The sequence below is a fragment of the Hemibagrus wyckioides genome, linkage group LG21 (assembly GCF_019097595.1).
Source record: "Hemibagrus wyckioides isolate EC202008001 linkage group LG21, SWU_Hwy_1.0, whole genome shotgun sequence".
NCBI lineage: Eukaryota > Metazoa > Chordata > Actinopteri > Siluriformes > Bagridae > Hemibagrus > Hemibagrus wyckioides.
Window position 1 is genome coordinate 8,771,013 of NC_080730.1, and position 23,216 is coordinate 8,794,228.

The 23,216-nt window shown below is 36.0% G+C and overlaps 1 protein-coding gene across 1 annotated transcript in view; it reads right to left on the minus strand.

Moving 5' to 3' along the window:
* The window catches only part of stab1 (stabilin 1), a 76,167-nt gene that overhangs the window by 12,725 nt on the left and 40,226 nt on the right, over positions 1-23,216 (minus strand). The window contains exons 45-61 of the mRNA XM_058373801.1: positions 21,790-21,909; positions 21,637-21,684; positions 21,460-21,540; positions 18,859-19,005; positions 18,560-18,694; positions 18,131-18,190; positions 17,659-17,835; positions 16,538-16,624; positions 15,345-15,491; positions 15,185-15,241; positions 14,521-14,695; positions 12,255-12,404; positions 9,659-9,763; positions 9,286-9,393; positions 8,064-8,257; positions 7,825-7,969; positions 1,337-1,470 (exon numbers count right to left, since the gene is read on the minus strand). Coding sequence (XP_058229784.1) covers positions 1,337-1,470; positions 7,825-7,969; positions 8,064-8,257; positions 9,286-9,393; positions 9,659-9,763; positions 12,255-12,404; positions 14,521-14,695; positions 15,185-15,241; positions 15,345-15,491; positions 16,538-16,624; positions 17,659-17,835; positions 18,131-18,190; positions 18,560-18,694; positions 18,859-19,005; positions 21,460-21,540; positions 21,637-21,684; positions 21,790-21,909 — 2,070 coding nt within the window. The remainder of the gene's footprint in view (positions 1-1,336; positions 1,471-7,824; positions 7,970-8,063; positions 8,258-9,285; positions 9,394-9,658; positions 9,764-12,254; positions 12,405-14,520; positions 14,696-15,184; positions 15,242-15,344; positions 15,492-16,537; positions 16,625-17,658; positions 17,836-18,130; positions 18,191-18,559; positions 18,695-18,858; positions 19,006-21,459; positions 21,541-21,636; positions 21,685-21,789; positions 21,910-23,216) is intronic.

Sequence of the window (23,216 nt, forward strand, 5' to 3'; positions counted from 1 at the left end):
GTTGGATTTTATTGTCATTTTTTTTTGCATTACTTTATATTAAGTTTCCATTAGCTAGCACCATTGACTACATTTAGTATTTAGCAGACATACATCAGAAGTAATATTAAAAAATTACACTTGTCTGAACTGACATTTGTTTGTCTAATATTGAAACGTGCTATTCAATCTCATTCTAAGTTACTTTTCCCAGTTAACAACTGTAAACATTTCACTCATCGATGGTTTGAACATTTGCTTAGGGCAGGTTTTGATTATTTAGTCTAATTGTTTTATTATCTAAAAATAATCATTAATGAAACACGAACATTTTATGCCAGTATTTTTAAGATGAGATGAGATGTAAACTGAATTCTGACTGATTTCTTCATCATATATACATACACTCTTTTTTGTACGTTGAGAAGTTTCTATTCAGGCTGATATGACTAGGTTGCCATGGCTGCAGGTGAAAGGAAGGTTTAACTCAGTGGGGTTTTATGAGAACGGGCTCTACTTATCTTAAAGGCCTTAGGAGCCTGGGTGAAAACTGAGAGATGAGGCTAGATTATGTGACCTTGCTTTCCAGGACTAAGAAAATAATTGGGAGACAGAGACATAGTTTAATAGGCCTCTCTTAAGCTTCACTAAATCACCCTTTCCCTTATGTCCACAACTTCTCGTGCTCATTTCTTGGATAAATTATGTCCTGCGTTATCCTTGACGTGGTTTGTTTTTTCCATAATAAGAAAAATTCCTAAATCTTGGCCTCTCTTCACAAAGTACCACCAGTGAGGTGTATTTTGTCCTTGCTTAATAATAAGAAACAGAAATGTGTTTTAACGTATGTATATCAAGACAGAACCATAGCTGATATTGTCTGCATACTAACATAGTTATATTCTAAGCATGCATACTTACAGTTTTGTTAGTATAAAAATGCATGTATGGATACTAAAAATGTCTGGATGCTGATCTATTATGTGTTCAGATTAACAGTGACCAACCATCTTGAAATAATACACAAAGAAAGCAAAATCTTGGATCTCACATTGGTATCACATGTCATGCTCACTGGATTTTTAGACAAGTGTATCTATCAGGTAAATTTTGCCAGTACAAAACTTTACAATTGGGTCCAGTATTCTGAGTAAAGTTGGTTTAGGTGGGGATGTGATTAAGCTTAGCTTAGTGGTCAAGGTGTTCAACTACTGAACAGAAGGTGAGTTCCACCAAGCTGCACTGCTGGGCCCTTGAGCAAGGCCCCCAATTGCTCAGTTGTATAAAATGAGATAGAATATAAGTTGCTCTGGCCAAATCCCGACAAATTTCGCCAAATGTAAAAGTCAATGTTTACCTGTTGGGCATCAGAGAGCTGGTTCAAAGTAGCGAGTGTGGCTCCCTCAGCTTTGCAGGCTGCCTCTGCTGAACTGTAGTTCATCATATACTTCCCAGCTGGTGATCTCAGGTGGAAGACACCTGCTGTTTTGGCTGAAAAACAAATTCTCATTACATATAATTAAAACTGGGTGTTGCATCGATTGAAATGATAAAGATATCTATCCACCTAACAGTCAATTAGAGGAACTGTTTAATCAGTATTTATCACTTGTTTGGGGAGTTATACAAACCAAAATATATGGGCGGTAAAAATCTATAGTAGGATAGCTGTATAACCCAACATGTGTTTTAAAAAAGGATGATATTCAATGCCATATTACAATGGTCCAAAAATGTATTATTCAGATAAGGAAAGAATGCTAACCATTACAGTAATTTATTCAAAGAATGCATGAATACAGATTTGTCTAATTTAAAAAAAAAATATTTAAATTCACCCAAATAATGAGGTAACTTTAGCACTTTAAAAGATTGCACAGACTGGCCATGAATGGAACCATTTCTTTTTTACTGGAAACAACAGATGGCCAATGAGCTCTGAGAAAGTTGAAGTTCAGATAAGATTAGTAAACACCCCAAGGCCAGATTAAACCTGTTAACCTGGAAAAGCCTCATATGATGAATCCCTGGAGTCCAGGGAGTGGGGAAAGAACCTTTCACTAGCTGCAAAGCCAAAGGGAGCATTTGAGGAGCTTTCTTGATCTTATGCTCTAGTCTTTCTCGTGTCAGTTTTTTGTGTGATATCCTTCCCATTGAAGCATGTCTTCAGACGACACATCGATGGATTTGAGCTAACATGGATCATAAGCTTTACGTAATACATAATTGTAAGAATTCTAAAATTCATGATTCAAGATTCTATTTTTATATTAAAATTATATATATATATATATATATATATATATATATATATATATATATATATATATATATATATATATATATATATATATATATATATGCATATTTCATATGCAATGAAAACAAGAAGCATTTTCACTAGTAGTCTCAGACCTTTGAACCCCACTGTAAATATTTTATTATTTTTGTATTGGAGAGCACATGCTGGAAGAGAAAATAAAGGGGGAAGGGTGGAGATAATGAGCACATTTCTTTTACACCACATGCATGAGGCCAAAATAGCCTATGGTTTGCTGCTTAGATAACAGTTAATAATTAATATATGCTCACTAAGTTAAGCTCTAAATGTTATACTCTTTTCACTAGGGACGACCGCATTTGTTACTGAAAAGGATAAACCAACATAAAGACCAGAGGGCTGTCAATGGGAGAAATGCATGCCATTTTGAAGCTGAGAAAAGAGAGAAAATCAATCTGAGCCATTGTTCCAGCATTAGACATCGCCAATACAACAATCTGGCAGGTCATGAAAAAGAAAGAAACCACTGGTCTACTAACAATCCGACATTGAACAGGTCAGCCAAGAAAAACAACAGCTGTTGATGACAGAAACATCGTGAGAGCAGTGAAGAAAAGTCCAAAAAGTACCGTCACTGACATCACCAACAGGGCCAGACTGGAATTTACATAGGGAAAAATACATAGAAGAATAAAAGCATCTGCTCATGATCCAAAACATACAAGCTCATCGGTCAAGCATATTGGACATAGTGTCATGTGTCATGGCTTGAGCTTGCATGACCGCTTCTTGAACAGACTCATTAATCTTTATCGATGGTTTAACTCATGATGTTCGGCAGGATGAAGTCTATAGAAATAGTCTGTCTGTTAATTTATAGAGAAATGAATTCCATCTAAATGGGAGGAACTTCATCATGCAAGATAATGACCCAAAACACACAGAGAACAAAGAACATCATCAGGAAAAAAAAAAGTAGAAAGTTTTAGACTTTTTTTTTTTTTTTTTAGTCAGTTACCAGACCTTAACACAACTGAGCAGCATTTCACTTCATCATTAAATAGAGAAAACCCCCAAAACAAACAACTCAAAGATGCTGCAGTACAGGTCTGGAAAAGGACATTCACAAACACGGCTTGATGCAAATGAAAGCTGAAATTCTGATCTGTGATTTCATATCCATCTTTTGATCAAACCAAAATGTCTTCAGTGTACATCTAAAACAAAGTAGATGGCCTTGTTGTTCCAATACTTTTGGAGGGGACTGTGATATCTAGATTATTCTGGTTTTTTCCCTGTCTTTTGTGATTGCTGATAACCTGACCTTTTGCCTGTCCTTTATTGTCTCACATTTTAGAGTAATTCAAGCATAGGGTAGTTAATATTAGGGTAGGAATATCACTAAATTTATAAAGTGCTATACGTGAGTCTTAGGAGGAAAGAGTCCTCTAAACTTACTTCCCTTTAGCTGATTCATCCTTCTAACAGGAAAACATGTTTTGTGTTTCCCCAGAGCTGTTTTCCCCCTTCTGCATTCATTTGGGAACATGTTTTTAAAAGCGTTGTTGCCATTTGTCACTATACAGACATAAAGTGTTTACTACTTCTGAGTCAGCTATTCTCTCACTGGCCATATTTGGAAAATGAAAGAATCCAGAGTAAGAGTGTCATAGCTATTACAAACAATTTTGTGAGTCCTTTTTGTTACAAAGAGTATGGATGCGATGATTAGCCCAATTGTTACTCTAATCTTTAATGGAAGAACGTAATAACAACTTTAAGATATCATATGGTGTTCACATGACCACATGTAAAATCTGGTTACTTCTAAAAAAAAAAAAAAAGTCGGATAGTTAGTGTACATGCACACGCACTCATTGATATATGATATATCAGGAGTTAACTAGTGGCCATCTAAGAAAACCCTCGTCCAATACATTCAACACATCACTGGTCATTTCTAAACAATCTGACTACACTACATACTTCATTTTGTCAGAAAGGGTCTAGCGTGCATGTAAGGTGTAGTTTCCAATAAGGAATGTTCCCACACAGTTTAAAATCCAATAACACCCCCTTGTTCATCATTACCAAGAGGTTGTGTGAGGAAACATCAAGTAGAGTCAGTCTGCTCTTGATGCCCAGCAGGGATAATCCTAATGTTAGACACTACACATAAGTACAATCCAGGCTGATTGATAAACATCTATCTAGAAGTAGATTAAACCAATAATACATGGATCATTGGGTTGCATCCGTTCCTGTTGTTATGCTAGGTAGGAGTTTTGTACACAGTAATGAGTTCTCTGAAGAGATGAATGTTGTTACATGAAAATGTAAAGGCAAGAGGAACATTTCAAAAGCATCAAAATAAAAAAAGAGGAGTAAAGTTTAGAGTTTAGAGTTTGATCTGTCATAATGGATATGAACATAAATAGGGAAATGGGGTGAGTCAGTATGGCTAATGCATGAACGAACTAAAAAAGCTTTTAATAATAATAATAATAATAATAATAATGATGATGATGATAATAACAATAATGGTAATAATAATAATAATAATAATAATAATAATAATAATACAATTATTTCCATATGATGACTTAGCAAAGTAAAACTAATGTGATCATAATGAGGTTATAGGTTCTAATAAATTCTTTCTTAAAATTCATTAAAATTTATTTCAATTTCTTATTTTTCTAACAGACAACATAAAAGTAATTGAAACTCTAGTACCTCTTTTTTTATTATTATTTATTTAAGTTATTTGGTAATAACTCTACTCACTGTTACTGATTTCCATTTGAAAAGTTACCTCATGTGACTGTTATGGTTTCTGGATCATGTGTGTTTTTGGTCATTCTATATTTGGGTCAGTAACAGAAATGACGTGTTCTTTTACCTTTTTTGTTTAAAAATCCAGGCAGACGAAAGTAAAATTCATTTTTCAAATTTTATTATCAAACTTTACAGAAAGCAACTTGTGATTATTCTGTATCTTTGTAACCTAATAATTACTGACCTAAAGATTTTACAGCTCTATCAGCGACAGCCACAGTTTGCAAAAAAACTGATCCTTTTTCTGTTTTTCGTTCATTTTACGATTTCTTTTTTGTTTATCAAGTCAATATCGCTCAAGAAAAAAATTGACTTAAATTCGAGAAGAGAACTGAATGTAACCCGAAAAAAGCCTTTGTTTTCAGTAAACACCATCCCATGTGTGCATCTCCTGTACAACCAACTGAGTAATGTACTATAACGCTCCTTCGTCTTCTTTTTCTTCTTCTTTGGGCTTTTCCCTTCAGGGGTCGCCACAGCAAATCATCTCTCTCCACCTATCCCTATCTTCAGCATCTTCAACACCCACTAGCTTCATATCCTCATTTATTACATCCATATACCTCCTCTTTGGCCTTCCTCTTTGCCTCCTTCCTGGCAGCTCCATGTCCAACATTCTCCTACCGATGTACTCACTCTCCCTCCTCTGAACATGTCCAAACCATCTTAATCTGGCCTCCCTAACTTTGTCCCCCAAACGTCCAACATGAGCTGTCCCTCTGATGTACTCATCCCTAATCCTGTCCAACCTCGTCACTCCCAAAGAGAACCTCAACATCTTCAGCTCTGCTACCTCCAGCTCTGACTCCTGTCTCTTCCTCAGTGATACTGTCTCAAAAAATGTCGTCAGGACCAACTGCCTTTCCACTTTTCATCCTCTTCAAAGCCTTCCTGACTTCATCCTTTCTAATCTTATCTACTTCCTGTTCCACAGAGTTCACCCCTTCTACTCTTTTTTCCCTCTCATTTTCCTCATTCATCAGCTCCTCAAAGTACTCCTTCCATCTCCTCTGTACACGCTCCTTACTTGTGAGCACCTTTCCATCTCTATCCTTAATAACCCTAACTTGCTGCACATCCTTCCCATCTTGATCCCTCTGCCTAGCTAACCTGTACAAGTGCTTCTCTCCTTCTCTGGTGTCTAACCTAGTGTACAACTCGTTATACGCCTTCTGCTTGGCCTTAGACACCTCCCTCTTCACTGTAACTCCTTGTATTCCTGTCTATTCTCTTCAGTCCTGTCCATGTCCCACTTATTCTTGGCTAACCTCTTCCTCTGAATACTATCCTGAACTTCCTCATTCCACCACCAAGTCTCCTTATCTTCTACCTGACCACCCAGAGCCTGCCTCGACTTCTGTCTAAATTCCTCACAACATTCCTCTTTCAGCTTCCACCACTTGGTTTTCTTCTCCATCTCTATCTTTGACCTCTTCTTCTTAGAGACCATCAAAGTCATCCTACACACCACCATCCTATGCTGTCTGGCTACACTCTCTCCCACTACCACTTTACAGTCACTAATCTCTTTCAGATTGCCTCTTCTACATAGGATGTAGTCTACCTGTGTGCTCCTAAGTCACTCTATGCTCCTCCCTCTTCTGAAAATAAGTGTTAACCACAGCCATGTCCATCCTCTTAGCAAAGTCCACTACCATCTTCAAGGTTCCTTTCCTTAACTCCAAACTTGCCCATCACCTCCTCATCACCTGTGTTCCCCTCACCAACATGTCCATTAAAATCTGCTCCTATCACCACTCTCTCACCCATGGGAATACTCTCTATCACCTCATCTAATTCACTCCAGAATCTCTCTTTCTCCTCTAACTCACAACCTACCTGTGGGGCATAACCACTAACAACATTCAACATCACCCCTTCAATCTCTAACTTCAGACTCATCACCCTGTCTGACACTCTCTTCACCTCCAGAACATTCCTCACAAACTCCTCCTTCAGGACCACACCTACCCCATTTCTCTTACTATCTACACCATAATAAAACAGCTTCAACCCTGCTCCTATACTACGAGCCTTGCTACCCTTCCACCTGGTCTCCTGTACACACAGTATACCCACCTCCCTTTTCTCCATCATATCAGCCAGCTCTCTACCTTTCCCTGTCATAGTACCAACATTCAGAGTTCCTATTCTCAGTCCTACACTCTTACTTTTCCTCTTCTCTCTCTGTCTACGCACTCTCCTCCCTCCTCTACTTCTTCGACCAACAGTAGCCCAATTTCCACCGGCGCCCTGTGGGTCAACGGCACCAATGGCGGTCGTTGTTAATCTGGGCCTCGACCAATCCGGTGAGAAATTCAAAGTACTGACGATTCGCATGATTAAATTTGGCCCTCTCTATTTATCTGAGCTTGGGACTGGCACAGAAGTCACTGGACTGTGACCCCCATGCCTAGATTACCTAATGTACTATGATTATATTAATAAAACAAATGTATACTGCATTTATCATATAGTCTACCAAATTACCAAAATATAGGAAAAATCCTATTGCACTTTATGTATCTATACTAATTTATTGGATCATGTATGTTGTATGCATTTGTGGGTTTTTCAACTTCAGTTTGAGAGTTGTTTTTTAAATGTTAATGCTTCTACATTTTCTAGTATATCCTCGCCTCTATAATAAAAGTGCCTTAAGCCAAAAAGAATATTTTGGTCATCCCAAATATTCTCCCAAATAACGTGTTGAATGAAATACTTACTGTGAAAATGCAAGTCTTTGCAGATGGCTTTAGCATGGCAGTCTCCATTGTTCTCCAGACAGCGATCGACAGGCGGCACAACCTTCTCAAAGCAGTGGTCTCCGTTGCCCACGTACCCTTCAAGACATTCACATCGCCGCTCATTCTGAAAAAAAGCAAAATATCATTGTGTGCAGTCCAATTCTGTCTAGTAACCGAAGATCAGGTTGTAAAAATGTAAACAAATCATATTAACTCACAGGTCCAATGAAAATGCAGTTTGCAAAGTCACTGCAGCCACCATTAGTTTCCTCAACACAGGGGTTGGCGGGAGAGCAAACGTTGCCGTCTCCATTGTAGCCCGATTTACAAGTGCATTTCACATTGATCTCAGACTGGGTGCAGTCAGCCTGCTCGTGGCAGCCTCCATTATATTCACTACACAAATCTGGAGCTGGATAAATCAAAATGAGAGAGGTTTAGCATCATTCAGCTCGGATCATGGGCAGAACATAAAAATAAAAGCTTTATGAATAGGCATGTGCAAAAAAGGGAAGCATTGCGATTGTCATCGTAAAGTTTATTTATGATTAAAAATAATAATGTCCAGTGACAACAGCGACATACTTTCATGTAGTCATTAATATGCAATATCAGACAATATCTATTTATTAAAAAGGATTTCAGTGGGTTTTTGTCATATAACACCATATATATTAACATCTTCCAGACCGGTTATAATGTAGGCTATATTAAATCAGACTGACCTTTAACTAGCCTCATTTATGGTGCTCAGAGTATTTCCTAGACTTTTTAGTTTGTTTGCCCTAGATGTTTTTAACAAAGCCAAATCCTGCCTTTGCCTCATGCACCACATAGGAAAAACTACGAAAGGGTCAGGTGCCAAGCTATGCATTCTTTTGCCAGGGAAGACTAGTGTAGTTTTTTTCTTTAAACAAATTACTACAACTTAATGCAGTTAGGAACTAAAGTTGTGAGCGGGGAAATACAGAGCCACACTAACCATAAGATGACTTACCTTATGGTTAGCTTGGCTCAGCCTTTCTTTACTTCCACATTCACGACTTTGGTAGAATCATTCAAGCCAATCATTTAGTTTCATTTTCGTTTTTATCACGTCATCACAGAATATCAGTACAAATGGTTTGTGGTGTTGCTTTTTCAGTTCTCCATCCCACGCATGTACACAGAAAATGAATGGCTGCCTTTCGCTTTCAGACTCGCTACTGAAGTTTTTCCGTTCTGACATTTTCTTTCATCGAATACCATTAACGGTCAGTTGATAAGAATTCTCTGTACTATATACATATATATCTACAATGTAAATAGATTTTTTTTCCCCTCTACCATGCTTGTATCAATACACACCAGATCAAATGGTGAAAGAATCGATTCCTTATTCTGTTATTGAATTCTGATTTGCCTCCAACGTTGACCTACCAACAAAATGGAGAAACATACCTGTGCAATTATAGCCGTTTCCTACATATGGGGGTTCACACTGGCACTGATTCTCAGGCAGGCACACAGCCTTGGAGTGGCACTCAGGAGAGCATACAGGCTTCTCACCTATTAAAGAATATTAAGAAGATGGTTCGTCAATCCGTTCATAAAATTCAACTGGATTAATAATAATAATAATAATAATAATAATAATAATAATAATAATAATAATAATAATAAAAATAATAATAGTAAGTCAATTGGACCTGAAGACATTTCAGATCATCTGTCCTGATGTCCAATCATCGTCACTCAACATTAAATATATAATTGTTTAAAATAAAGTATGTATCCCTTTCATTGTCTTAATAAAGTGAAATATTCTTATTACCGATTTTGGACTCGCACATCACTCCTGTCCAGCCTTCCTGGCAGAAACAGCTGCCATCGCCATCTATGCCATCGTCACACTTCCCATTACTGGTACATGTACAGGCTGCAGGCAAAAGTGAGTTAATCCAGTGCTTATGTTTAATTAAAGCTACATGAGGAATTTAATGAAGACGGAATTACTGAAAAACAATGCAATGTTTACATGCAAAAAGTCAGATTCTGACAGAACTGCTTACATATACCTTTTTAAATATATAGGTTTAGAAAAACAATGGTTCCTTAAGTAATTGTAGATAGTCAAGGCTTTCTAAAGGAGTTCTGCTTGGGGCATGCACTGAAATGGAAAACCTTTGTTGTAGGTGTTAGATATAGAAAATTGATTTGGTCTTCCAGAGGGACAAACTGAAAGAAATTTTAGGTTGCTATAAAAAATGTTTTTAACAACAGACCTAACAGGCCTAAATTCAGTCTGCCTAACATTTCTGAAGTGCTCTTACTGAAGCTAAGAAAATGGATGCTCATCATCCCCCGAAAACATCAGATAGTGCCATTGTGAATTACAATAGTAAAAGTAATCAGATTCAAACAGTGAATTATTAAACAGTGTTTTAATATTTTGATATTTAAATATATTTTTTTATATCTAATTAAGCAATCAGTTGGATCGTTAGTGAATTATCACTCTGTATGTCTATGAAACTACCAAAAATGGCTATTGCATAACGTCTGGAAGAATTAAATCTATGTGCTATGCAGGAGCCATTGCAATGCTTCGCTTCATTCCCATTGTGTTGAGTGTCGGAGTAAGTTTTAATTGAAAGCCATTTTACTGACTAGCGGAATGACCTGCATTTGATTCAGTCAAGCTTGGGATGCATTTCATCTGTAGAGGGAGATAATGAAAAGGCGATAAAAATAGCTACGGGAAATAGCTGGCCATGTGATTACATGAATGTGCACACTGACCTTTAAAGAGTAGTCACAGGACTAGATTGCAAGTCCCATTAATCAATGCAAAAAAAAAAAAAAAAAAATGCATACTGTATGAAAGCTAGGTATAGTGGACTGTCTCTTATGTGAAGGTACAAAGAATAAGAACAGAGAGCAAACCCACTGTTTTGGCATACTCAAGAGTAGAAGAGATACTTCCAGCCATTACCAAGCACTAAACGAGCACAACGTGACATAACAGCAGAAGACAGACTGACGTATCAAGGCCAGAATAGAGGGTGATAATAAGCAGACGAAAAAGTGAACTCTCTTAGTGTGAGATGTCTAGTGAATTAGTGATCACAATGTAAAGCTCCTACAGCAATGGGATACTTTGAACCTTCTTTTTACCCAGAGGGGGAAAAAAACTAAGCTTTTTTAATATTGTGCTGCTCTACTTTACAACTGCATGATGAACATTTTTTTATGCAAGTTGTGTGTATGCTAGATAGAACCTGCATTCCTACTATCTAGCATTAAATAAAGTTTATGCTAGCTGCATTTACTTTCTCCCTCTACTTGTGTAAGGCTAAAAGAGCAGAATCAAACCTAGACTATCCATCCCTAAATCAATAGAAAATCGAGTGATGTTAGAATTATGAAAGGGCTACATTATTATTATTATTATTTATGGGGAGCAAAAAGAACACATCCATTTCCATTGTTATAAGTTTGGACTTCAACCAAAAATGCTGCTGATGCTGCCCTTTTTATTGGAAAGTCCAGGTGGGAGAAAGGAGATGTAGGACTATGGGACAGAATTTCAGGCACAAAAGCCACTTTGTTTAAACCCTACACTAAACTTTCATGATAATACAGTGGCTATAAAAGGACTATTCCACATCCCATAAAGATGGGATGCACAAGTGAGCACACACTTTAACTAATGCTTTTTTAAATCACCTTTTGATTGTATACAACATTTGGTCTTTTCACTTGGTCCGATTTATAGCACATTTAGATTTGGGGATTTTATTTCATTCTTGCTTCCTTGCACAAATCTTTGATAAAGCAATGCATAAGTTCTTATGGTCAGCATTAGTGAGTAATATGCATGTTGTCCTTGCACAAAGGAGAGAATAGGCCTCTAATAATAATGATGATAATAATAATAATTATTATTATTATTATTATTATTATTATTATTATTATTATTATTATTAATAATAATAATAATAATAAATAAATAATTATAATAATAATACAATTAAAATAAATTATATCAGCTGCTTTTCCACAAAGCAACATAGAAATGTGGTAGAATTCACTCCAAGCATCGAGCTGAGCAGAGGCTCTCTGATTTTCTGAGATTTCCGAGAAGTCAAATCCTTCTAGCTACTGCCCAGCAGAATGAATGTAGCCGTTTATTATCATATTAAATTGTGGTTTATCATTTATTAGCCAAGTAAAAGAAAAAATCTTGTCTATTATGTTATGATTGATATATTACATTTTATATTATGAATAATAAGATACAGTAAACTGTAAACAAATTTGACAGAAGATTTAAAAGAAGATATATAGAATTCATTGAATTAACTACTATATATCTAATTAGCATCTAATAACTCAGGGCCTTAGTTTGGTTTAAAAAGTGAACTTACCTGTACAGTTCGAGCCATAATGGTTCTTCTCACACAGCTCACATGCTGTCCCATTAAAACCTTTGTGACATTTACAATTCCCTGTTCCAAATGACCCATCATCACAATCACCATGTTCTCCACAAGGTGACTCCAATCCTCCAGGACAGACTAGAACAGACACACATCTTAATAAGCTACACGTTCTACTGTTAAAATAGTCCGCACATTTTTGTCTTTTTGCGATTTAGAGGAATATATTTTCTGTTGTCTCTACAAGTAGCACGCACACTATGTGGTCAAAAGTATGTGGACACACCCATATGTGCTTTTTGAGCTTCCAATTCCAAAATCATTAAAGATGGAGTTGTTCTTTTGCTGCTGTAATAGACGCCACCCTTCTAAGAAGACTTTCTGCTAGGTTTTTCACCATGGCTGTGAGGATTTTCTCATTCAGCCAGAACAGCAAACTGACAATGGGCAAGAAAATTCAATTCGTGCCTAGGGTGTTCAGTGAGGTTGAGATCACAGCTCTGTGCAGGAAGTCTTCATGGAAACATATACGGGTGTGTCACACATTCCTTCGGCATTAAAAGGTATTGCTGACCATATATTACGTATAATATTCTGTATATACGATCTGTAGTAGATTACTACACACAAAATAGAACAGAACTCACATATACTGGACGTTTAAATACAACTCTTCTAATTTGATCAACACCTCTAGTGCAATAAAGTAACAAGTCATTTGAGCTTATTTTGTGATATCCATGTGTCATATCAGACATAAATATTGTTAAAATGTTTATTGATCAGATACAACATCTGCCCTTAGATTACATTAAACAGGCAAATTGTTGTTTGTGGTGATTATAGATACACTATATTGCCAAAAGTATTCGCTCACCCATCCAAATAATCAGAATCAGGTGTTCCAATCACTTCCATGGCCACAGGTGTATAAGGTCAAGCACCTAGGCATGCAGACTGTTTTTACAAACATTTGTGAAAGAATGGGTCGCTCTCAGGAGCTCAGTGAATTCCACCGTGGAACTGTGATAGGATGCCACCTGTGCAACAAATCCAGTCGTGAAATTTCCTCGCTCCTAAATATTCCACAGTCAACTGTCAGCTGTATTATAAGAACGTGGAAGTGTTTGGGAACGACAGCAACTCATCCACGAAGTGGTAGGCCACGTAAACTGACGGAGCGGGGTCAGTGGATGCTGAGGCACATAGTGCGAAGAGGTCGCCAACTTTCTGCAGAGTCAATCGCTACAGACCTCCAAACTTCATGTGGCCTTCAGATTAGCTCAAGAACAGTGCGCAGAGAGCTTCATGGAATGGGTTTCCATGGCCGAGCAGCTGCATCCAAGCCATACATCACCAAGTGCAATGCAAAGCGTCGGATGCAGTGGTGTAAAGCACGCCGCCACTGGACTCTAGAGCAGTGGAGACGCGTTCTCTGGAGTGACGAATCGCGCTTCTCCATCTGGCAATCTGATGGACGAGTCTGGGTTTGGCGGTTGCCAGGAGAACGGTACTTGTCTGACTGCATTGTGCCGAGTGTAAAGTTTGGTGGAGGGGGGGATTATGGTGTGGGGTTGTTTTTCAGGACCTGGGCTTGGCCCCTTAGTTCCAGTGAAAGGAACTCTGAATGCTTCAGCATACCAAGACATTTTGTACAATTCCATGCTCCCAACTTTGTGGGAACAGTTTGGAGCTGGCCCCTTCCTCTTCCAACATGACTGTGCACCAGTGCACAAAGCAAGGTCCATAAAGACATGGATGACAGAGTCTGGTGTGGATGAACTTGACTGGCCTGCACAGAGTCCTGACCTCAACCCGATAGAACACCTTTGGGATGAATTAGAGCGGAGACTGAGAGCCAGGCCTTCTCGTCCAACATCAGTGTGTGACCTCACAAATGCACTTCTGTAAGAATGATCAAAAATTCCCATAAACACACTCCTAAACCTTGTGGACAGCCTTCCCAGAAGAGTTGAAGCTGTTATAGCTGCAAAGGGTGGACCGACGTCATATTGAACCCTATGGATTCGGAATGGGATGTCACTTAAGTTCATATGTGAGTCAAGGCAGGTGAGCGAATACTTTTGGCAATATAGTGTATATATGATACATCTAGTAAATTTCTTTTATAAAGCAAATTATTACGAAGTGCAAAGTGCTAGGAAGAATTATTTGCTTTATATTGCATTTGGAAGTGAAATGTTTTGAAGTCTGTGGAATTCTACTACCTACACACGATGATCGCCATTTTTACCTTGACAGTTTTGTCCATAGTGGTTTTTACAACACTTTGAAACCCAGGACATTTTTGAGCACATGCGGTTACAGCCGAACGGCTTAAAATTGTAACGGCTAGGGAGATCAAAGTCCTCATAAAAGAAATGGCTTCTGTAAGGGTTCCATGGTCTGCTACACACATTGGTTTTGTTCTATGGAGAGAGAGAGAGAGAGAGAGAGAGATGTTCATGCACAAAATTTCAGACTACAAAAATTGTTAAGTATAAATTTACACACTAGCTACTCCAAGGAATGCATCCAAGAACTAAATTCTATGAACCTGAAATAGAATCCTGCCCACTTGCTTAGTATTTTATGTCTTGTGTCACGAGCAATATATTCGATCTAGAGTCATTTAATAAATATTTATAATATATTATATGCAACATGAAAGATGACTATTCAAAGCTAATTAATTTAATAGCTAAAAAACAAATTTAACCAACATTCTTGCCATTCGAAAGTGTGTTCATGTCAGCTTTTCTTGCCACGCATTCTTTCTTTTAAAAAGCTAAGTGGCTTGCACACAGTACAATTTCTGAAAATGACAAATAAGCCATGCTGAACTGAATGTTTGTTATATTTAAAGCTAAAAAATCGGAACGGTAAACAACACTAACAACGATCAAATGGATACTTACAGTGTACACAGTGCCGTAGGGGCAAGGTGGTGCAAATAAACAAGATCCACAGCGACCCTATTACACATAATCAAATTAATATACGCACACACTGTTTAATGTCTATATTCATTTTATAAACAATTTCAAGACAATACGTTTATTTACACTGATCTCTTACTTTGATCTCAATTGCTGAAAAGTCATCACAGTGTGCTCCTATATTTGGGGGTTCTAGAACCTTGTCGATCCCGTGTGCCGTTCCCGAATTGAATTCCAGGTGGCGTTCTACAATCTTGGCATCATTTCCATTGAGTAAAATTTCCCCCTAATAAAAAAGGTCGATAATTTCACAAACATTTATATTTACATTTACGGCATTTGCCCGATGCCCTTATCCAGAGCGATGTACAAAACTGCTTTAAAGTCTCTCAGCATACATCATACTGAATGTTAATCACACCGATGTCAAGCGGAGGCAGAATACAGTATTATGATAAAAAAAAATGCTTTGTAATAATCTGTTACAGTTGATTTATGTTTAAAATATCTGAGCATATAACATTCAAATTATATTATAGTAATTAAAGTAAAAATAAATGTTTAATTTTAAAAAGATTAATAGATATAAATACACTTTAAATCAATAGATATCTGTAACAGTAATATAATTATGGATTGACATGAAATACGAGTGCCAAATGTAAAAAGTTGAATAATCTTAATGATCTATAATATATATTATTATAGATATAAATATGCAGCTAAAATTTAACAATTCAAATTATTAATATTTACATGTCAAAAATGTAGAGTTTTAATATATATACTTTTAATATAATATATACATATATATATATATATATATATATATATATATATATTAAAAGACCAATTTAAAACATTAATATTCACGTGTTAAAAATGTAAATAGTAAATATAAATGTTATTATTTAAGAATATTTTTAAAACAATTTTAAAAACTTCATATTGAAACTTCTACAATTAAAGGTTTATATTTAAGATTAAAATGTATATTTATCATCTATATTTATATAAGATTTATTTTATTATTCGATATAGGGGTAGCTAAGATGGCTGTTTAACTAGTGCTTTCTACTTTCATGTTTACTTACTCCTCTGTTTCATTATGTACAGTACAGCTTTACTTGAAAATAAGAAAACATTTATCGAAGAAAAACAGAAATGATATCAGAACCCAACATTTGGCTCAAAGGCCTTTAAGTTTTATAAATGAAGAAAACAACCAGTATGACTGAAATTACACTGTAATTAACCAGTAATTTTGAAACTGCTGTAATATGTGCATCACAAGGCAATTAAATTGTCAAATAAGAAAAAGCTGGAACTCACAGTTAAATCTGGGCTACAACTGAAAGTCAGCCATGCTCCATACATGGATCGGGAAGTTTTTTCTGTCGGCAGGGCAATAGCGACTATCTATAAAGACACAAGGTAAAACATTAGGTAGTGCCGGCTTAACTGTCGTAACAGTGATGATATTATTGTGCTGTAGTGAACAAGGAAGAATCATTACACCTAGCATAAAATTTGAAGCAAATCTCCCTGTACATATGTATCTTTATGCTTGAAGATGGAATATTATGATATTACAAATGACAAAGTACTGATCCAGCACTCACTGACCATTATAGCATTGTCAGGGCAGGGCACATCAACTCGAGAACATCAGATTACAGACTATTAGTATCTGTTTCTCACCTGATTTAATAATTATGTTTTTAAGCAAACAATTCAAATCTGAATTCATTAAAATACATTTAATAATTGTACTAAATATACATTGAATAAAAAAAATAAACTAACTAACTAACTAATGTATTTTTGTTGTGATCTACTTAAAAACGCTCTCTGGTCAGTGAGTACACTTTTTCACTTAAATTCTGTCTCAGCCAAGATATGTTTATAGATTTTGCATTAGTGCTACAACGGTAACGTTAAAATAAAATTAAAACAAATCCAGATGCTATTCAAATTGTTCTACACATCACAGCCATCTTGAAATCAATTTTTCCTTAGCATAGTTTGCTATTTTTCCACCTACAAGGCTCAGCCTCTCAAAGTTTAAAGACGAGCAAAGCTTGAAGTTAAGCAAATGATAATATGATTCCACTTTGACCGTTAAAATGTAAATAAACACCAATGCTCTATTTTAGAAAATAGTTTGCGTGAAATTACAAAACTTAGCGATATTGCATATGACAATGTGTGTAGAAAAACACTGGGTGTAACATACTTCCTTAGTTTATTAACCACATTACACTCATACCTCTAGTGCGAAACACCAAACATGTTTTGCATGATCAACAAATGTTTGCAGTTTGGTCAAAATGGTGCAATTAAACACCTTGTTAAGCCTTGTTTCAATAAATCAACACTCCCTTATCATATACCTCTAAACTTCCAATCAATGCCCAATTAGCATAGGTAACTTATATGAAAGGATCACTTACTCTCTGGTCACGAATTATGTGAAATTTCAAGTAGGCCTGCAGCTTGTCAAGATGATCTTCACTGTACAGCCAGTTTTTCTGCTCCTGTGGCAGACTATTGAATGCTTTGTCAGTAGGCCAGAACATGGTGAAAGGGTGAAATGCTGTATGCTGCAGCATATCCATCAAGTTGGCTTTCTGACAGCGAACAAAGGTTCAAATCAGTTAGTTAAGTGAATACGATGCCATTATTGAATACACATCAAATATGACTATTTAGAGCCAAATCAAAATCAGAACTTAAAGTATTGTAAATGACAAATTGCTCTTGAATGGATGATATCAACTAATAAATATTTAATATTTTTCATTTTCCTAATTTTACATTTACAATAAGATTTTCTTTTTTTAATAATAATAATAATAATAATAATAATAATAATAATAATAAAAAAGGCATTTACAACCTAACAAGGGTACTTCAAGCACATACCTGTAGCAACTTGCTAAACATGGTATATCCATATGCTTCTGCTGCATTAGTAATATTCCACTGAAATATAAATATAGACAGAAATCCTGACATTTCTTATCAACTGAGTAATGGACTTGTTTAATTATTTAGTTAAAGTTTTTTAACAAAAAAGCATTTCTAGTTACCAGTAAACATTATGCTTTGTGCCTAAGCGTGCTAATCGTTTTATCTTACTTATCTTGACCGATGTAGTTTAGATTCTGTGTTTAGTCTCCTACCAATCATTTTGTATTCGCTTCTGATCAGTTGCTAGCACATCGTATCGCTAAAAAAAAAAATCCTTGAACAGCTAGATGTTTGGTCTGAAGTCTGCCTCACGCAATTATTTCCAGATAAAAGTCTCTTCCAAAGGAATACATTCAAATGAACAAAGACAAAAATACATACATTGTGTTCAACCGCCTTAGTTTTGTTCTTCAGTTCATACGGGATGAGGACTTTATCTATGAAATGTATGACTCCATTGGAACATTCGTAGTCACTAGTGACTATTTTTGTGTCGCCGTTAATGTACACAGCACCCTGTGAAAATGAACTAAAAATTAGATATACATTTGAGATAAAATGAAAACTAAAAAAAGGATAACTTTAGTCAAAGTGTAATTGCATATCTGTAGTACTTGGTTATGTTGATATTTGTGTTGGAAAAAATGGTAATTAATTTTGTTCTGCTGTTAAAGGCTTACATCTCGGACGCTGAAATTCAACACATGCCCTGAAGCAGTGACCAGACGTGTGATAGACCTAAGCTGGGATTCAGACACTTCTTCACAGCTTACAATGTGATATCGCAACAGATCTGGGACGCGGTTTTTAAGCTCCCATAGAGCAATCTGTTTGGGGGGAAAAAAAGAACAAAATATCATCAAAAATCATTTGGGATATATCAATCCACATCCTAAAGCAAAGAACATTTATAGCAAAACAGGTCTTGTTACATACACTACCAGTCAAAAGTTTGGACACATCTTCTAATTCCATGGTCTTTCCCGATGTTTATTTCTTTCTACATTGTAAAACAATGCTGAAGGCGGCCAAAATACACAATAATGTCCTTTGAACAGTTGATATTGAGATATGTCTGCTACTGATGCTCTGTAAAGCCGTCATAACGCCTCTAATCTGAGGTGCTGTTAATTGGTGATTTCTGAGGCTGGTCACTCTAAATGAACTTCTCCTCTGCAGCAGAGGTCAGTTTTGGTCTTGCTTTCCTGGGATGGTCTTCATGTGAGCCAGTTTCATCATGGTGCTTGATGGGTTTTGCAAATGCACTTGACAATACTGTTCTTGCAAGAACTGTTCCAGAACACTTGACCTTCGTGTCTTAAAATAACAACTGACTGTTTTTTGTTGTTACATACGGATTACTTAAGTCCATGTGTGTTATTTCATAGTTTTGAAATCTCCAGTATTGTTCTAGAATGTAGAAAATAAATCCCTAAACAAAAAACACTGAATTAAAAGGTGTGTCCAAACTTTTGACTGGTAGTGTACACGCGTACAATTCAGTTACATTTCTAGGCTTTCAGTGATTAATTCCTGGGTATAAATAAGACGATTCAAGAGGTTATGTTTTCTATCTCAGTGGTTTTAATGTTACCACTTCCAATTAGTCCTATGGACTTGTTTAAATTTCATGTAGGAGGAATAAGGGCATAATTCTCTGTCCAATCGCATTTAAACATTTTGTTTCCGGCATTATTTTAATTTTTTTAGTATGCTAATCAGACAAAAGAGGTTAAATAAAGTCATTTGTAAAAACGTCAATCTTTTTTCTGAATCTTTTCTGAACTCATGTCTCCAGTTTTTGGTCTGTTGGTTGTAGCTAAACAATTGAAAAAACTGCATGTGAATAGTTAAGTAGCAGCTAAGGAACTGTTACTGAAGCCGCTCTAGTATATGTTTATAAATGAAAGTCATTTTTTTCATATTTATTAGCTGTGCTACAGTATATTTTCAGATAGTCGGTTTGTTCCACTGATACACACTTTGCTGGGTCTGCATCCAGACTGTGGTTGATTACCGTGATTTACCCTGATTACTCCTGACACTTCCTGCCTGGTGACATTTCTATGGTATTTAATTATCAAGGAGAACAAAGTTCCGCCTGGCTAATCATGCTTCCCACTTAACGTGCATCTGTTATCGTTAGCTAATTACTATGAAGTACAATTTTCCCCCCAAGACCCAATTAAATGGTTCGGATGTATTAGGTTTATTTTAAACAGAAATAAGGAATAAGTTTGAACAGGTTCAGTTGTTTGAGGATAACAGTATAAACCGATTGCTGTGAAGGACATGTGATAGGTTAAAAGATAAAATTTTGATCACCTGTACAGGTTTCAAAGCACAATATTTCATGATATCATAAAGATAAGAACGTTGATATTTCATGTGATAAGATTGACAATACTGATTTCTTGATATTGCCAGGATTCAAAGAACTGCTAATTTATGGAATAATAAATATTCATTAGTATGTTGAAATTGTGTTAAAACTGTACTTAAGTCAAAAGAGTTGTTCATTTCATAATACTTAACGTGATTTTCGGTAACGATCAGTTATCTACGGTGGCCGAGAAGTGCAAAACTAAATTCGCAAACAAAATAAATCAAAAATCAAGTGTGGAGTTCTGCATTCATTTTAAGCCATTTTTTTTAAATAAAAAGTGCGACTCTAAATCTTTTTAAAGAAAATAAACGATATGTAAGATTGTTATATATATAAGAGAACTATATAAGTTATCAACAGAGTTGATTTGCAGTCGATTTGTGTTGTATGTGTATGCTGTGTGTGTGTGTGTGTGTGTGTGTGTGTGCTAGTTAAAGTGATTTGTATTGGGCCATCACTTACTTATTATACATATTACTATGAACTAACAATTCTCAGTTAATTAGTTCATGATATTATTATTCCAAAGCCCATGCTATCAAATTTGTTCTATGCAATAAAATTGGAGGTTTGGAATCTCTAATAAGGAGATTAAAATGAACCAGATTTACGATTTTAGGCAGCTATCATTTATAGTTTAGAAAGTCACCAGTATGTCAGAAGACCATATTAAGACTGGTTAACACATGACGTCTGTTGTCTATTAATAATCAATAGAATGATGAATGATTATGAATAGAAAAAGATATTGATTGATCGTGCTGGGATGGGTAAAAATCTTTCAGCTTAAAAATCACAACCTGCATTACAATACCAGGAAGCCAAAACAATACGCGATCACAAATATCAAGCTTGTGCAAAACTTTAAAAAATATTTTTGACAAAAACAACCTACCGAGTAGTTTCCAATGTAATCTGAGTGAGGTAAAAACAAGGTGAACGGCCCCCGAGTATACAAATCCCTGACTCTTGATTGCTATATAAAATAAAACATTGGATGTAATTCAAACCTTAGTTCCATTATCCTTTATTACACAAATAGGCAAAATAAAAAACTGTATATGAAACTTACTACAAGATTTCTCCGGAACCAATTAGCAGCCTGTTTGTGAAGAAGCTCCTGCCTCAAGCAATAAAGATATTAATTTTTAAAGGGTATGAAATTAATTGTTGATTAGTCATAACAATTATTATCAGAGTTGTCTCTTTACCAGAGGATACTCACTCTACTGATGGTGCCCATGCACTCGATACCGTTTCCTTTGTAGCCATATCGACATGTGCAGTTCCTCTCACCCGGGCCAATGTATTGACACATAGCGTAGGGGCTGCAGCCTCCGTTGTCCTAGATAATAATTAAAACAACTCAGTGCCATATCAATCACTCCCTAGACAGCATGAGTGGCAGAAATTATTGGTGTTTATTTGATTCTCTTGGCTATTGCTCTTTCCATTGCAAGATTTTGAAATGTATATACACTACCAGTCAAAAGTTTGGACACATCTTCTAATTCCATGGTCTTTCCTGATGTTTATTTCTTTCTACATTGTAAAACAATGCTGAAGGCGGCCGAAATACACAATAATGTCCTTTGAACAGTTGATATTGAGATATGTCTGCTACTGATGCTCTATAAAGCCGTCATAACGGCTCTAATCTGAGGTGCTGTTAATTGGTGATTTCTGAGGCTGGTAACTCTAAATGAACTTCCCCTCTGCAGCAGAGGTCAGTTTTGGTCTTGCTTTACTGGGATGGTCTTCATGTGAGCCAGTTTCATCATGGTGCTTGATTTTGCAAATGCACTTGACAATACTGTTCTTGCAAGAACTATTCCAGAACACCTGACCTTCGTGTCTTAAAATAACAACTGACTGTTTTTTGTCGTTACATACGGATTACATAAGTCCATGTGTGTTATTTCATAGTTTTGAAATCTCCAGTATTGTTCTAGAATGTAGAAAATAAATCCCTAAACAAAAAACACTGAATTAAAAGGTGTGTCCAAACTTTTGACTGGTAGTGTAAATAGCCGTAATAATATTGTTAATATTATGTTTTCATTTTGTCTAAATGCACAGAAATGGACATCCTTGGTATTTAATACACAGTTATAAAATGAATTCCCAATTTAACTCAAAGCAAGAAAGGAATATTGTCTCTGGAAGGTGTGAATGGGGCCAGATTATTTAAGCTAAATTGTTTTTTTTTTTACTTGCTTTATTTTACTTGATTAGCCAAATCATGTTTTGGGTACAACATTTACTTCTACTCTGCGGTGGTGGTGGTGGAAGGCTAACTGAGATAACGATTCACAAAAAACAAAAGTTCCAGCTTAGTATCAGGAAATTCGCAAATAAATATATAAAGAAACACACCTCTAGATCATTTTGGTCCAAAGACGTTGCTATCATAGGAATTTGCTTCCAACTCTTAAAATCGTTTCAAATCATGGATAACACGAGGCAAACATACCGCTTAAGAGCGAGCTCATTAACAAGTCTGTTTTACTGCATCTTTTAAATACTTAATTTAATATTAATATCTTATTTGAAAACTTCCCCGATTTAAGAGATGCTGTGATGTACTGTGAAAGCCAGTTTGTTGCTGGTTTCCCGGTGTTGACATGGCATGCTAATAGCTGTCTTTATGTT